This window comes from Garra rufa, chromosome 1 (genome assembly GCF_049309525.1).
Source record: "Garra rufa chromosome 1, GarRuf1.0, whole genome shotgun sequence".
NCBI classification, from domain to species: domain Eukaryota; kingdom Metazoa; phylum Chordata; class Actinopteri; order Cypriniformes; family Cyprinidae; genus Garra; species Garra rufa.
Genome location: NC_133361.1, coordinates 50,503,268 through 50,521,072, shown reverse-complemented (window position 1 = coordinate 50,521,072; position 17,805 = coordinate 50,503,268). Strand labels below are relative to the sequence as shown.

At 34.0% G+C, this 17,805-nt stretch overlaps 2 protein-coding genes across 2 annotated transcripts in view; one reads left to right on the top strand and one right to left on the bottom strand.

The window, feature by feature from the left end:
• rapgefl1 (Rap guanine nucleotide exchange factor (GEF)-like 1) overlaps positions 1 to 5,910 on the top strand; it is a 66,663-nt gene extending 60,753 nt beyond the window's left edge. Inside the window, exon 15 of the mRNA XM_073833492.1 lies at positions 4,039 to 5,910. Coding sequence (XP_073689593.1) covers positions 4,039 to 4,163 — 125 coding nt within the window. The 3' untranslated portion in view covers positions 4,164 to 5,910. The remainder of the gene's footprint in view (positions 1 to 4,038) is intronic.
• Positions 5,911 to 13,742: 7,832 nt separating this feature from the next.
• Positions 13,743 to 17,805, bottom strand: part of ppp1r9ba (protein phosphatase 1, regulatory subunit 9Ba) — a 58,309-nt gene continuing 54,246 nt past the window's right edge. The window contains exons 8-11 of the mRNA XM_073842386.1: positions 17,002 to 17,055; positions 16,627 to 16,856; positions 16,385 to 16,481; positions 13,743 to 13,876 (exon numbers count right to left, since the gene is read on the bottom strand). Coding sequence (XP_073698487.1) covers positions 13,823 to 13,876; positions 16,385 to 16,481; positions 16,627 to 16,856; positions 17,002 to 17,055 — 435 coding nt within the window. The 3' untranslated portion in view covers positions 13,743 to 13,822. The remainder of the gene's footprint in view (positions 13,877 to 16,384; positions 16,482 to 16,626; positions 16,857 to 17,001; positions 17,056 to 17,805) is intronic.

The following is a 17,805-nucleotide window of genomic DNA, read 5'->3' as shown; positions in this document are numbered from 1 at the left end:
ATGAAACATGAATCCATTCAATCTGAGCCCATGGTCATCTTGTTAATCAGTATGTCTGGTTTTGGATAACAAAACATCCTCAACACAAGATAATTAAACACTATAGTTCAAAAGTTTGGGCTCGATAAGATTTTTTAAAGGATGCATTTTAAAAAAAAAATCAAAACTACAGTAATTTTGTGAAACGATTTACAATTATAACAGCTTAGCTGCTTTCTATTTGAATATTTGAATGTAATTTATTCCTGTGATCAAAGCTGAGTTTTCAGCATCATTACTCCAGGCTTCAGTGTCACATGATCCTTCAGAAATCATTCTAATATTATGATTTGCTGCTCAAGAAACATTTATTATTATCATCAATGTTGATAAAAGCAGTTGCACTGCTTAATATTTTTGTGGAAACGGCAAACGTTTTTCTTTTGATAAACACAAAATTCGAAAAATAAAAGCATTTATTTGAAAAAATAAAAATAAATGTAAAAAAAACGGCAAACATTTTTTCAGGTTTTTTGATGAACAGGAAAAAAAGAATGAATTTGAAAATAAATAAATAAACGGAATCAGTAAGATTTAGATTTTTGTTTATTTAATCAAAAATACATAACAAAGTAATATGAAATATAACAGTTTTCAGTTTTAATATGCTTTAAAATATATTCCTGTGATCAAAGCTGAATTTTCAGCATCATTACTCCAGTCTTCAGTGTCACATGATCCTTCAGAAATCATTGTAATATGCTGATTTGTTATCAATGTTGGAAACAGTTGTGCTGCTTAATTTTGTTTTTTAAAGCTGTGATACTTTTTTCAGGATTCTTTGATCAATAAAAAGCTCAAAAGAGCAGCATTTATTCGAAATATAAATCTTTTCTAACAATATAAGTCTTTGCTATCACTTTTTTTTAACAAATAAACACATCCTTGCTAAATAAAAGTATTAATTTCCTTCAAAAAAAGAAAGCAGCACAACTGTTTTCAACATTGATAATAAATCAGCATATTAGAATGATTTCTGAAGGATCATGTGACACTGAAGACTGGAGTAATGATGCTGAAAAATCAGTTTTGCATCACAGGAATAAATTACATTTTAAAGTATATTAAAGTAGAAAACCACTGTTTTAAATTACAATAATATTACACAATATTACAGCTTTTTTCTGTATTTTTAATTAAATAAACAGCCTTGATGAGAAGTTGTATTTAAAGAAATATTACAATTTTACTGATCCCAAGCTTTTGAACGGCAGTAATTAATATATATATATGTGACCCTGGACCACAAAACCAGTCATAAGGTTAAATTTTACAAAACTGAGATGTATACATCAATAAATAAATAAATAAGCTTTCTATTGATGTATGGTTTGTTAGGATAGGACAATATTTGGCTGAGATACATCTATTTGAAGATCAGGAATCTGAGGGTGCAAAAAAATCTAAATACTGAGAAAATCACCTTTAAAGTTCTTCAAATTAAGTTCTTAACAATGCATATTACTAATCAAAAATTACATTTTGATATATTTATGGTAGGAATTTTACAAAAAATCTTAATGGAACATAATCTTTACTTAATTTCCTAATGATTTTTGGCATAAAAGAAAAATCAATAATTTTGACCCATACAATGTATTTTTGGCTATTGCTACAAATATACCCCAGCGACTTAAGACTGGTTTTGTGGTCCAGGGTCACATATGAAATGGATTTAAACATTACTTCAAGATAAAAACATACCATGCAATTGACCTTGTTTTAAGAATGTTAGATAATACTAATAAAGAAAATGATTTTGTCAGTATTATGTTATGAAGTATATGAGCAGTTGGTGTTGGATGTGTGTGAACCTGCAGCAGCAGCATCTGTCTTGCTCTAACTTGACTGACAGCTGAATCTGATGCAGAGGCAGAGTGACAGTTTTTTTTTTCTTGAGATCAGAGAGGACAACGTGCAGCTATTCATAGCTACTGAAAGAGCTGTTTTCCTTCCTCTTGCTCTTTCTCTCTCTCTCTCTCTCTCTCTTCTTGCAGTTTTTCTACTCACTTTCTTTTTGAAAAGTGTGGCTTAGCAGCGATGCTGTGTGAGTGTAAAGTCAGGTCAGCTGGACATTGCTTGTGAGCACATGTATGCTGGTATCTCAGCTCTACCACACCACCATGTGGTCAGCCACAGTATCACCTCAATGAATACATAAATACACATATTCATCTGCAGTTCTCAATGCTTACAGTAGTTGGAGGATGCTGTGAGTGTAATACTTATCCACCTTATTCTTCAACGTTGAAGTAAGCTTATGGGCGAGACTTCAGTTCGTTATCCGCTATAGGAAAGTGTACACTACGGTTCAAGAGTTTGGGGTCGATATGACTTTTTAAAAATGTTTTTGAAAGAAAACTTGTATTCTCAACAAAGGATGCATTTAAAAATATATATATAGAGAGAAATAACGAACAGAATAACAATGTGCAGTAAACGGTAATACTGTTTGCACTCCAATCCAGTGTGTTCATAAATAAGGTAATACATTCAAATAATATAATAAGACACACCAATTTGCAATATCAAGCAGCAAAATGAGCTGTTTTGTACAGATAAAAATAGCTGGATTCGGATGAGAAAGGAAGCCAGACACATACAATTTACAAATGGCCACATCCACTCTTACGGGGAAAAAAGAAGGATTAATGTTGTTTGTTAGGTTATTATTATTATTAATTTTTTTGAGATTCGCTACAATTTGCATTTAAAATTTGGGACTTGTTTAAAAAGGGTTAATACAGTTAATCTTGATTGATTGCAGTTTTTACTGTAAACTTTATATAAATAGTTTTAAATATTTTATTTATAATAATAGCTACATTTACACTAGTGGTTTGTAATCATAAAAATGTTTAATGTTGTTGAAAGAAGTCTTTTCTGCTCATCAAGGCTGCATTTATTGACCAAAATAGAGAAAAAACAGTAATATTGTAAAATTGTGACACATTATTTCAACAAAAAAAAGTTTTATTTTTTTTTTCACAAAAGTGATATTAAAGTTAACATGCTAAAAAATATATATATTTCTGACTTTTTTCTTTTGAATTTTCTGTTTATCAAAGAATCTTGAAAAAAAATGCATTATGATTTTCTCAAAATATTAAACAGCAAAAAACGTTTTTAACGTAATAAGTTAATCGATCATTAACAATCGAGTACCAATAATTATTGATCATAATTTAGCAGCAAATCATCATATTAGAATGATTTCTGAACGATCATGTGACACTAAAGACTGGAGTAATGATTCTAAAAGATCAGCTTTGAAATCACAGGAATAAATTACATGTTGAAATATATTGCAATAGAAAGCAGTTATATTAAATTATAATAATATTTCACAATTTGTGATATTTGTAGCAATAGCCAAAAATACATTGTATGGGTCAAAATGATTGATTTTTCTTTTATGCCACAAATCATTAGGATATGAAATAAAGATCATGTCCCATGAAGATATTTTGGTAATTTCCTACCAGAAACATATCAAAACTTAATTTTTTCCTATTTAAAAAAAAAAAAAAGTTTTATATATATATATATATATATATATATATATATATATATAATTTTTATTTTTAATTTTTTTAAACCAATTATATATATATATATATATATATATATATATATATATATATACATACATATATAATTTTTTAAATAGGAAAAAAAACCTTTTTTATTCTTAAGCAAATCATTCTAATCATTACAAAAAGCACTGTGATTTTCACAAAAATATTAAAAAGCACACAAAAAAACCCCTAATCAACTTTAAAGGCGATTTAAAGGCGTTTTTTTTTTTTTTTGCCACCCTCAGATTCCTGATCAATGGAAAGCATATTTATTCATTATTCATAAATTGACCCTTATGACTGTTTTTGTTGTCCAGGGTCACATATTATTGTTTTTACTGTATTTTTAATCAAAATAAGAGACCTCTTTCAAAAACGTGCCCTTAAATGACTTCTTTTTCTCTTTCTGCTTTTCTCACAGCAATGGAAGCCGAGCCGTCCCCCTCTCACCTCCAGACGAAGGCGTACGTCCGGCAACTGCAGGTCATCGACAATCAGAACCTGCTTTTTGAGATGTCCAGCAAGCTGGAGCCAAAAGACATGTGAAGGGACCAAGCGTACCTACAAGCCATATCTACAAAACCTCTTGCTCCCACCAATAAACCCACACACCCGACCCTTCATTCCCCACTGTCGCAGATCAACCCAGCTGGGCTGTCAATCATCTCAGGCTCCGCCTCCCAATCATCGAACGAGGACATTTGTTCATGAAAATGGTGTGAATTGTGCTTTGAGTGATTCTGTGTCAATGTTAATTATGACCACGCACAGTGGTCCGGATTCATTTCCACCTTTTTTTCTTTCTCGCTGTTCACGACTGAAGGGAAAATTGCACTGCCATCAGTTGAACTGAACCAAACCGGAATAAGCTTATTCTGTACAACTTGTCATCCGGGCCTTCAGAAACACTCATAACCCTAGAATACATGAGACAATCTGACCTCTTGAACTCTGACCTTTGGTCTTCCCTCCTCCCCTGCCAACATTGGCACTTACTGCAACCCGCTGCAATTGGCTGCAGTCATTAGATGTTAGTGTTCTGAACAATATGGATCCCCAGCCATCAAAAATGAGTCCTGAATCCAAGACCAGCTCCAACCTACAGGATAATGTAAATGATACTGAAGAAATTCTGTTAAAGTGAACTCTTTTTTACTGCGAAAATTGATTTAATGCAATATTTCTGTCTTGTTTTATTTTTCCATAAAGATATAAAATAACACATTTAATATTTAAACAATACATGTAATATATTTAATATATATTTTAAGTGTTAAATATACAAAACAAGTCAAATTGATCTTGTTTTAAGGATGCTTAGATAGAAAAACAAGACAAAAATACAGAGAATTATTTTTTGCAGTGTAGAAGCCAAATTGAACTTTGCCGTTAATTTATTAAAGGGTAGAAACAGACCAAAAAAACTGACCAAACGCAGTATTTTTTAAACAGAACCACTTTAATGTCAATTGTTGCTGATGGCCTTCATTTTAACTCAAGCTTTACTTGGTCAAGCACTTATTTCATGTTGAAATAGCCTGGTGTGAGGTTATTTCTCGTTATAACTGTAAAAGTGTTTATTTGCCCCCAAGTTTTCTCCAGAATGATGCCACGCTGAAAACGGGCTCTGTACGGGATGACTTGTCTTGGATTGGACTCTCTCAGGATCTGCTCCTGAGGTCATACAAGGGACGGCCTGTAAGGCTGCGCTGTACATATGTCCTGTAAATAGCAAAAATAAATATGAATATGACTCTATTTTATGTAAGAGCTATGAGATGGACTCTCAAGAAGAATATTTGTTTTGTAAATCTAAGAAAATCAAAGTACGTGTACAGTTTAAAAGGCGACGGCCCAGACAGAGTCTGTGGTTTGCGATGAAAGAATTGTATAGCCTGTTTGCTGGTTTTTGTTGTTTCGGTTTGATATCATTTCTTATCCATTACAGATGACTTGTACATATCCTCTGTTTTGGTTGCATAGATTTTTTTTGCGTTGTCTGTCTGCAATGGATGAATTTGTACAGCATGTAGGTGGTTTAGTTGGATTTTGCTGTTTTTATTTGGTCAAAGTTTCTCATTTGTTTTTATTTGATCTTTTTGAAGCGGGTATTTCTCTTGTTGTTTTTTTTTGGTTTTGTACAGAAGTCCGTGTTTACAGTGCGATTATCTGAAACTCAGACATGTCCAACGAAAGACACGGAGGGCGGGGCATGTGACATTGCTCCGCCTCCTTTTCCTTGACATGAGTCAAAGATGCATCTTAAATAAAGCCTCTTGTGATGAGCACTTGAGACGTGTGTTATGTGTACATGCTGCGAGAATGCTGTTGTATTCTAGATTTCCTAAAATCAAAGATATTAAAATTATGATTCTCAGACATTATTAGTAATGTTTAATCAGCGCTCTCAAGCTTCATATTACTTGTTTTTTGGCTTATTTTAGATTGAACAAGATCAGTTCAGTCATTTAGTCTAAAGTTCTTTACACTCTGAGTCCGAAATTTTTGTATGCGTTTTTTCGAATTGAAAATTGAACCTGATCCCAATTTATTTTTTATTTTTTTTGACGGACGAAAGTTTTGGATGCAGTGTGCAAACATGAATGACGCAAGTGCTAAATTTTCATATGCATTTTTTGAATGCCCCAAAAAAATGCAGAAAATCGAACCCGATCCCTTACGACGTGAGGTCTTTTTTTTGCCATTTAAAAAATATTAAGGGTCCTTGCATGCTAAATCCTAAAAAAAAAAAAAAAAAATTGGTGTGGAAAATGCATACAATTGAACCCAATCTGATTTTTTTTTTTTGACAGACAAAAATTTCAGATGCAGTCTGTAAACATGATGTTTTTTGATGTTCTTAACACCTAAAAACTTTGCACGCTGAGTCCAAAAATTTTATGTCCGTTTTTTTTTTTAATCTTTCAGGTGTAAAAAACGTAGAACATTGAACCCAATCAGTTTTTGTTTTATGACGGATGAACGTTTCGGATGCGGTGTGTAAATATGATTGACAAAGTAAGGTAGTTTTTTTTTTTTACATTTGAAAAACCTTAAGAGTCCTTTCATGCAGAGTCCGGAATTTTTGTATGCGTTTTTTTTTTTTTTTTTTTTGGTGTGAAAAACAGAAAATTAAACCCGATCCATTTTTTTTTAAGACGGACGAAAGTTTCAGATAATATTGCCCACAACACATTGCGCAGTGAACGAGGAATCGATTAGAACTACAAACACGCATAAAAAGTGTTAAAAAAACTACAAACATGGAGGATATGCGCGACCAACGGACAGGTAGAGAAAGGGGTTTGAGTGATAAATAATCAGTGTGTAACCTGATAAAAAATATTTTTAAATGTTATCCGCGTTATATTTCATGTGCAGCAACATTATGAACTTTTATGATTTGGTCATTAACGTTTAAATGCATAATTATGCAAACAAGAGCATGAAAGACTCGTGAAGGAACGTGCCTCTTCATTTCTCTCTAATATGGTAGGAAATTAAATTAAAGGAAATTTATATAAATATTAACTGTGATGATTGACAGGGCAGTTTAAACAGTGACAGGATTCAGGTAACTAAGCAACAGAGCGTCCGTTAAAGACGCAGTTATGACGAAGTAGTATGTCCCAAAGCTTGCCTACTATTCTGCTACATACTCAAAAGTATATACTTTTTCTTCAGAAAAAGAGTATATACTTTCAGGGCGTAGTATAAGTAGGCGAATTGGGATGCAGCAAAAGACTATAGAATACCCAAGACATGTCACTCGTGTAGTTTTGAATGGGGAAAAATGCAATATTCATTATGGCCGCGAAGCCCCGCCTTCTTAGTGAAAGAGCCAATCGTTGATTAGTAAAGTCAGCGCGTCACTGCAGCTGCCGTTAGAAGTCCCGGTTGCTATAGAAACAATCGGCGCTCAAAGACGTGCGCTCAGTACTGCGCATGCGCACTGGCTCATCTAGCCGGAAAAATAGGCATTTTTTTTAACGCTATTGGAGCACAAGGAACCATATTTATGAGGCAGTTCTTGTTGGATTTCTTTGGAGATTTCAAATATGAAATTTAATCGTAAGCTTGGTGAACAGTTTTAGAGAATTTGATGTTTCCCCATTCAAACGAGGAAGAGGTCTCTGCAGAGCAAACGTGGGCGTTTCTGAATTTTGTGGGTGTTTTCAAACTGCTGGGTGTTTCTAAATCATGATATCGAAATGATTCCCTTTACCTAACCCCACCCCTAAACCTACCGTCACTATGACGTCAGCCAATCAGGTACCATGGTCTAAAAACGCCCCGATCTAGTAACTCCCATTACTTTCCTGCAGAGACCTATACTTGATTCAAACAGATAGGAGCTGCACTTGGATGCCCGAGAGGCGTTTCAAAGATGGCCGCCGAGTGACATGACTTGTCTTAAAGGGACTTGAAATCTGCATCTGAAAATACGCATATGAAAATTTCAGACTCACTGTGCAAGGACCTTAACTTTGATTTGCTCTGACAGTAGCAATCATTTGAGTCTGCGGCAATCTGATGATTGAATTCACAAACGAGCCATTGAAATGGACTTATTATTTAAAAAGAATCGACTCAAACATCGCGACTCGTCGTGGGGTTCTGAAAATAACAAGGAAGGCCAACTTTTCTTCCTAAAACGTAGTGGAGCTATTATATGTAACCATTTAACAAAAATAATAAAAAATAACAAAAAAAAATGAAATAGAAATAACATTCTAAACTATACTGATATCACAAAAGCAATATTTTCCAGCATTGTTGTCAAATTCCCTGGTGAAAAAAACATCTAAAACCAGCCTAGGCTGGTTGGCTGGTTTTTTTAGCTGGTCATAGCTGGTCGGCAGGCTGGTTTTAGAGGGGTTTAGGCCATTTTTCCAGCCTGGGCAGGCTGGTCTTAGCTGGTCAGGCTGGAAAACCACCAGCTACAGTGGGGATTGAAAGTTTGGGCACCCCAGGTAAACATTTGTATTAATGTGCATAATGAATCCAAGGAAAGATGGAAACATTTCCAAAAGGCATCAAATTTCAGATTAGACATTCTTATAATATGTCAAAAAAAGTTTTATTTCCATCATGTAAAACCAGCCTGGCCAGGCTGGGAGACCAGCTAAAACCAGCTACTTCCAGCTTAAACCAGCTAATACCAGCCAACCAGCCTAGGCTGGTTTTAGCTGTTTTTTTTTTCAGCAGGGTTATGTTTTGCGTTTTTCAATATGTGCATCTCGAAGTACAATATATAAGAATACATTTAAACTTAAACAAAATGTTGATCACTCACCTGCTCAGCAATAAAACTTAGTCTGACTTTCAAAACAGACAAAATTTCAAACCATTGCTCAGCACATTTCGGCATTTATTATGACAGTACTTATGCAGTTATTGAACATGATGACGGTTATTCCAAATGGAGAACATCTTCCTCTGGATCATGTGGTAGCAATTTACATGGCAGGGGTAAAAAAAGAACTAAAACAGTACAGAGGAAATGGAGTCGAGTTCGTAAAACAACTATAAAATCGGCGTTCCTTCTTTACGTTCGGTGTCAGACAAATGTGCAAATGTCATAATTATAGCAATTACACTCAAATTACAAACTGTGGCATTTGTAGACTTTATTTCGTCCAATATACTGGTTCCAAACAAGTTGCTGCTTGTTTAAGGACACTGCAACGTAACATTTTTGAACATGTTTTTCTATAGATGTCACCATATGACACCAAAAATAAAGAGGAACCAACTATTAACGTTACACCAGCGAGTGAGGAGAAAAACACAGAGCTCTTTCCTGTACATAGAAGCAAATTCAGTTCATCAAAGGCAGCAGCTAAGCTAAGCTAAGCTAAAATGTGAAATTCAAAAGCGTTTATAAGATTCAAAGTGTCCGTTACCTCCATAACCCAGTTTGCTCGTTTCTACAGTGTGACGCACGAGGAGAAGAAATGAACGTTTCCATGTTTCAACTGTGCCACCGTCTGGACATCCACAAACATGGTCGTCGTGTGACAATATCACATTTCAGCAAACAGAGGCTCACAGTAAACAGAACTATACACATCAAATGTGACCGTTTTGTTCTAGTATATTTGCTAAGGTCCTTGTTAGCCATGTGGGCTTATACGGATGGAAAAAATCAAGGTTTCCTTGACATTGTGCAAATAAAAGAAAAAAAAAGCCGTCAGACTGGCTCTATTATATACATATAACGTTACTGCTGCACTAATCACTGCGGAATCATTTCAATTGCTCAAATACCTTTTTGCACTTGGTTGCTAGATAACACTAGGGTTAAAGAGTCGACGAATTAAGAGCGAAACAACTGAGATAATAGTCCCTTAATTACCAGAGCGAGAATATCGTTTCTAGTCAGTGCTTGTTCTCGCTCGCTTGCAAAATGATTTTAGGTGACTACGACAATGAAAGTCAGACATAAACTCAGTCTAATTGCGGTTTAGGATGATTGACATTCAAAATAGGTTAGCAAAATAGCTAAGATTCCTGATGTTCCTACCCATCGTTTCACAAAACTCTGCAGCATCGTTTGTGTTCTCAGTGTTACCCTGTTGCTCAACATTTTCAACCACTGGAAACTGACTAAAACCTCATGAAAATGAACAATCATATAAAAAAGGAACAGTTTGTAAAAAGCTGAACAATACTTATGGAAGGGAAATGGAAAGAACTCCAATACTCTTTTAAGGTTTTCGATACTAAGCTGGGAATAAGAGTTTTTTGGCATGTGATAAACCAACTCGATTCTATTTTTAATTAATATGGTAGATGTGAGAGGTTCCACAGATTAGGTGCCGTTCACACAGTTTTAAAATGCAACACGCAGTTTAACAAATGATAAGAAAAGAATGGGTTGACACCTGACACCGTCTTAAAAATGCAAAGCTTGTGCATTTTACAGAGATAAATAACAAAAAAGCAGAACAATTGAATGCGAAATGCTTTCTCTGTGAACCAACCTTGTGGTTCACACAGCTCGCCTTCTTTCATTTCACTGCACTACTTTTACATTGTTTTTCTATGTGAATGTGCTAGATTGACGTGTTTGACCTTTACGTTCACATCTTGCGGCCTGTGGCTTTTGCAGAGTCTCAAACATGAGCAAGCATTTTAAAACTCAGTGCTCAAATTAAAAATAAGTTCAGTTTTAAAAACTATGGAAGCTTGTTTCTTGCAATTGCTAGTTCTTTCTCAGAATTGGGGCAAACTCGTAATTCTGACTTTTTCTCAGAATTGTGAAATATAAACTCAAAATTCTGAGAAATTATGTCAGAATTGAGAGATATAAATTGACTTTTTTTTTCTCAGAATTGTGATATAAACTTGTAATTTAAGTTATAGTCAGAATTGCGAGACAAACTCGCAATAAAGTTGCAATTTTAAGAAATAAAGTTAGATACAAACTCAATTTTGACTCAGAATTGTGAGATATAAACACTTTTTCCCATCAAAATTGTACTTTATAACTCGTAATTATGACTTTATATCACACAATTCTGAGGAAAAAGTCAGAATTGCGACAAAAGCAGAAATGCAAGATATTAATTCACAATTCTTACTTTTTTCTCAGAATTGCAAGATATAAACTTGCATGTGTGAGAAAAAAGTCAGAATATTATTATTAAGTTATTTCTCACAATTGTGAGTTTATATCATGCAATTCTGAGAAAAAAGGTAGGAATTTTAAGTTTATATCTCACATTTCTGACTCATTTCTGTAACTTGCAATTATGAGTTTATAAAAAAAATGTCAGAATTGCAAACAAGGCAAAACTGAGATATAAACTTGCATATGCGACAAAAAAGTCAGAATTTCATGATGAAAAAAAATTATTCCATGCTATTGAGTTAATATCTCGCATTTCTGAATTTATAACTCACAACTGTGAGATATAAACTCACATGTGTGACAAATGCGAGATAAAAACTTTTTATTTCTCTCAATTCTAAGTTTATATCATGCAATTCTGAGGAAAGAATTGTGTTTATATCTCACATTTTTTACTTTATAACTCGCAACTGAAAGTTAATTGCACAATTCTGAGAAAAAAAAATTAGAATTGCTAGATAATTTTTGTTTTTGTTTTTCTCGCAATTGTGATTTAATATTACGAAATTCTGAGAAAAAAGTAAGAGTGAGTTTATATCTCACTTTTCTGACTTTATAACTCACAATAGCGAGTTTATATCACTCAGTTCATGGGAAAAATGTAGCAAATCTGACTTTATTTCTCGCAATTGTGAGTTTATATCATGCAATTCTGAGAAAAATAAATTTAAGAATTGCAAAAAAAGGCAGAATTGCGAGATACAAACAATTTTTATTCCTTGAAATTATGAGTTTATATCACGCAATTCTGAGAAAAAAGTAAGAATTGTGAGTTTATATCTCGCATTTCTGACTTTATTAACTCGCCATTGCGAGTTTATATATCACGGTTAAGAGAAAAAAGTCAGAATTGTCAAATGAAAACTAATTTTTTTTATTCTCACAATTATGAAATTACATCATGAAATTCTGAGAAAAAAACGTAGGAATTGCAAAAAAAAGGGCAGAATTGTGAGATACAAACTCACGTTCAAGAAAAAAAAAGGACGAATAGCAAGATAAAAACTCACAATTTTTATTTCTCACAATTGACATTCTGAGAAAAAAAAATGAATTTGTGAGTTTATATCTAGCATTTCTGACTATATAATTCGCAATTGCGAGTTTATATCACTCATTCCTGAGAAAAAAGTCAGAATTGTGCGTTTTTAATCTCACGATTGGGAGTTTATATCTTCCAATTCTGAGAATTGCGAGATAAAAAGTCACAATAACTTTATTATATTTTTTCATACAGAGGCAGAAAAGGGCTTCCATACCATATTAGAGAAATAGTAAAAATGCAAGATGCCGAGGCATGTTTTATTTTTTTTGGTTCTGTGCGAATGGCCATAAATGGTTTTACACCTCAATTCTACTCGTGTCCTAACTTGAAACCATTGAGTTAAAACTTTCTTCAATTGCTGTGTCAAAATTCCAGTTTTCCCAGGAGTTCAATAAAAAACCGAAACACATTTAAGACAAAATAACGAAGACAAAAGTGGCTTCCAACACCACGAATCAACTAAAAGGAGATTCCACATCATAGTACATGGAATGATAATACTGAATCCAGAAGGACAGCGGAGGAATGACAGCCAACAGAGGCATAAAACTTTAGGATTCTCTTTGTAGTGCAATCTGAGTGCACTTACTATGGTCCCCAGGGACCACTACATCAGAGTAAACACACGGCGAGTCTGCTTAAACAGAGAGGGCTGGTGAAAGCTTTTGGGAAGCAATAAAACAAGGCCATATTTCTGATTGATGCAGAAGTCTCACTCTGGCACACCACAGAGTCAGACATCATTGCAGGGTTGACCGAGGCACTGCACCAACTAACCACAAGCACTGAGTGATGAAACATCAGCTGTTAGTCCCTATTCATTCTACACTTCCATCAACATGACAAGCAAACAAGACAATCCCCTGAATGCTAACTCTAAATGTCAAGATCACACTTTTCACACCCTGTTTTCCAACGTTGTCCTAAAAAGAAAAAAAAAAAAAAATCTCCTTTGGACCATTTTCATTGTATTACTTGCCTAGATGTGAAAAGTAAAGCCCTTACCCCTTCTCCTCCCCCCCTGGACATTGCTTAAGCGATTTTAATATTTAAATATATGCCAGAATATATACAAACAGTCCTCTTGTCAGTCACTGCTATACAGGTTGCCCCTCACTCCCGTTCTACGCTTATCAAAGGGCGCACGTGGGCATCCGTGCCGCCTTTGTCCGGCGACCGTTTGGTTCTTCTCCTGCAAGCACGTGAGTGAACGTTTATTAACAAAGAGGTTCTACATTCCTGCCGAGAGCAGAGAGGCTTGTAATACTTGTAAGGGCGCTTAAAAAGAAATGGAGAACATGACTAAATGACTATAAAAAGGGCCTCCTGATGGCTAGACGTCCCTCAGGCGTCTGGTACAGTGTTTGTTTTGTCCCCTCTTTGTCCCCGGTAACATCCCCTCAGCATGTGTCCTGTAGTTCACCAGGCTCTTCAGGTCATGGAGGCAAAATGTGGTCGGAGGGTAGAGTGGGCGGAGTTCAAGGCGTTTCTGACGTTCTCTCCGTTGTTTCCACAGTGGAAGGTTTACGAAGGCTCCAAGCTCTTCAGAGCACCAACCTTTGACTCCAAGTCAGTAATCTGAAAACAACACAGATGGAAGTTCAAGCCAGTTACGCTTAATGGCAACATTGTTATATATGTGGGCAAATGTTTTTATCTTTAAATGCATACATTACTCTTCAAAAAGTTTTGAAAATGACTGTTGTGTTCACCAAAGCTGCTACCAAAGTTTATATCTCGCAATTCTTAATTTTTTTCTCGTAATTCAGACTTCTTTCCCAGAATTGTAAAATATGAACTTGCAATTGCGAATAATGAAGTCAGAATTGCAAAAAATAAAGTCAGAATTGTTGGATATAAACTCGCAATTCAGATTTTTCTTCTCACAATTGTGAGTTTATATCTCGCAATTCTTACTTTTTTCTTGCAATTCTGAATTTTTCTTACAGTTATGAATTTGTATCACGCAATTCTTTTTTTCTTGCAATTCAGATTTTTTTCTCAGAATTGCAAGTTTATATCTTGACATTCCAATGTTATTTCTTGCAATTCTGACTTTTCCCCCCAGAATTGTGAGACATAAACCTGCAATCGCAAATTATAAAGTCAGAATTGTTGGATATAAATTTTTTTCTCACAATTGCAATTCGTAGTTTGTCCTTGCAATTCTGACTCCTTTTCTCACAATTGGGATTTTATATCTCGCAATTCTTACATTTTTTCTTGTAATTCAGACTTTTTCCCCCAGAATTGTGAGAGATGTAAACTTGCAACTGCGAATTATGAAGTCATTACTGTGAGAAATAAAGTCAGAATTGTGGGATATAAACTTGCAACTCTGACTTTTTTTTTCAAGATTGCCTGTTTATTGCTCACAATTCTTATTTTTTTCCTAGCAATTCTGTTTTTCTCACAATTGCGTGTTTATATCTCGCAGTTCTTCAATTTTTTCTCAAAATTCAGACATTTTTCCAAGAATTGTGAGATATAAACTTGCAACTGCGAATTATGAAGTCAGAATTGCAAGCAATAAAGTCAGAATTGTAGAATATAAACTCGCAACTCTGACTTTTTTCTCACAATTGTGTTTATATCTTGCAATTCTTATTTATTTCTCACAATTGTGTTCGTATCTCACAATTCATACTTTTTTCTCGCAATTCTGACTTTTTTCTCAGAATTGTGAGATATAATCTCACAATTGCAAATTATAAAGTCAGAATTACAAGAAATAAAGTAAGAATTGTGGGATATAAACTCTCAATTCTGACTTTTTTTTCTCACAATTCTTACTTCTTTGCTCAGAATTCTGTTTTTCTCACAATTGCAAGTTTGTATCTCGCAATTCACACTTTTTCCACAGATTTTTGAGATGTAAACTTGCAATTCCGAATTATAAAGTCAGAATTGTGATAAATAAAGCCGCAACTCTGACTTTTTTTCTCACAATTGTGTTTATATCTCGCAATTCTTACTTTTTTCTTGCAGTTTGACTTTTTTCTCACAATTGCATGTTTATTTCTCACAATTTGTACTTTTTTCCCTCAATTTTGAATTTTTTCTCAGAATTGTGAAATATGTACTCGCAATAGTGAATTACAAAGTCAGAATTGTTTATATCTCACAATTCTCACTTGATAACTCGCAATTTCATGTTATAATATCGAGAATCTCAATTCATACTTTTTTCTCAAAATTGTGAGTCGAAACCTCGCAATTCTGAGTTTTTCTCACAATTTCAAGTTTTTGTTAAAATGTTTATGTTATGTTTAAAAAAAGTCAGATGTACGAGTTTGTATCATGCAATAAGATAAAGTGTAGCAATTACCTTTTTATTTTTATTCAGTGGCGGAAACAGGCTTCCATAAAATTAAAATATAAAAACCTTACTGACCCTAAATTTTGAACAACAGTGTAAATGTAACCACTTAGGGCTAGCTTAAACAGCTTTTCCATTCCACTGCGCTATTTTTCCATTGTTTTCTTTGTAAAGACACTAGACAAACATTTTTTGACCACTGTGCTCACATCTTTTACAGCGTCTCATGCGTGACACGCCACTCTAAAATGCGCTGCCCAAGTAAAAATAGGACTTATAATAGGGATGTTTGCTTCAACTGTAAGTTTATTTCTAAAGCACCATTTTAAACAACTAGAAGTTGACCAAAGTGTTGTGCAATGCTGAAAATAATTAATACAATACAATAAAAGCTTAAGTTTTCAGTTTAGATATAAAATCAAAAAGTGTTTGTGCACTTGAGGCTGTTTTTTCACAGATTTGCTGCAACTGCTGAAAAAGCCAGATCAATTCTCAATTTTATTCTTGCTCTAGGATCAGTCAACACCCTTTGATCTGAACATCTGAGGGATCCTGATGGATTACTCATAGACAAAAGGCTTGATACGCAAGCAGATGCCTGTCTGTTTAAAAATGTAAAAACAAACAAAAGAATCTTAAAATGAATTAAGCAGGCCCCACTAATAAATGTAATATAAAACTAGTATTTGCATTCACTTTTGTGAATCCCACAGTGTGTGAGTGAATAAGAATGAACTGTTTCTGAAAATACTGATTTCCAAACACACCTTCTCCTGGAGATTTTCTGTCTCCACCTTGTGGCTGGCCTCTGTCTCCTCTTGTGCTCTGCGCTGGGCCGTCTCCTTCTTCAAATACTCAATCTCTCTGCATTAAGACACACACATATGCACAACTTGGTTTAAACGAAGGAGTTTTGTCTTATTTTTTTTAACCACAAACCCTGTGAAACATGCTGATTTTGTTTTGTGATCCTAATTTAAGTCATTAAGTCACAATCCCCTGCACTCACTTCTGCTGGTACTCTTTGATGAGGCGTTTGGCTTTGCTGTACTTGCGCTCCAGTGCCTGGTACTGCGTCTGTGTCTCTTTCAGGTGCTCGTCCACCGCCTGGCACAAGCTCTGAGCCTCCATCCAATAGCCCTCCAACTTCTCCATCCGCTCCTTATTCTCTCTCACCGTCTGCTCCAACTGAGCCCGCTCCATCCGCCAGCGCAGCTTATCCTGCTCAGCGTGAGCCAGCTAGAGAGAGGCAGAGAGATCATCACAAGGGTAAATAGAGGTTGTTTAAAGACCTCTTATAAATGTTTATTATTCTGAAATCTTAAATCAAAAGCAAGCAAACTAAATGACATGTACAAGTGGTGTTGGTGACGGACAGTCATACCTTCCTCTTGAGCTGCTGGATCTCAGCCTGGGTCACAGCATGTTTGATCTGGAGCTGGAGATAAAGAGATGTACATCTTTCTTGATTACTGAGTTCATACGGATATATCTACAAACGAATTCAAATGAAATTTTAATTATATTAGAATTAGATTTATTTTATACCCATAATGATATAATCAAGTATTTATGTATTACTCTTTTTAAAATAAAATTCTAGATCTGAGATAAAAGGTGAATGATTTTATATATATATATATATATATATATATATATATATATATATATATATATATATATATATATATATAAATTTATTAAGTATTATTACACTTTAAATTTAAAAACTATTTTCACTCAGAACTTGCTAGTTAGAAAAAAAACTATTAGAAAGAAACAGCATTTAACACATTTTTTAAAAAATCATGAAATTTTGAAATAGACAAACTGAAATAATATTTTAGTGTGAAATGTACTTTTATCATAATTTTAATTTTATTATTATCTAATATTATTTACAACTACAATTTTTTTCAGGTAATACATCCCTTATTGATTGTAAAAAAAAAATAATAATAATAACAATGGCTCATATAGACCATCATTTCCATATTGGAGCTTTAGTGTAAAATAAATAAAATAACATAACATAACATAACATATGTATTATTTACAACTACTTTTTTTCAGGGAGTACATCCTTTATTGAGTGTAAAAAAAAATAAAAAATAAAAAATAAAATAAAACAATAATTGCTGATATAGACCATCATTTCCGTATTAGAGCTTTAGTGTAAAATAAAATA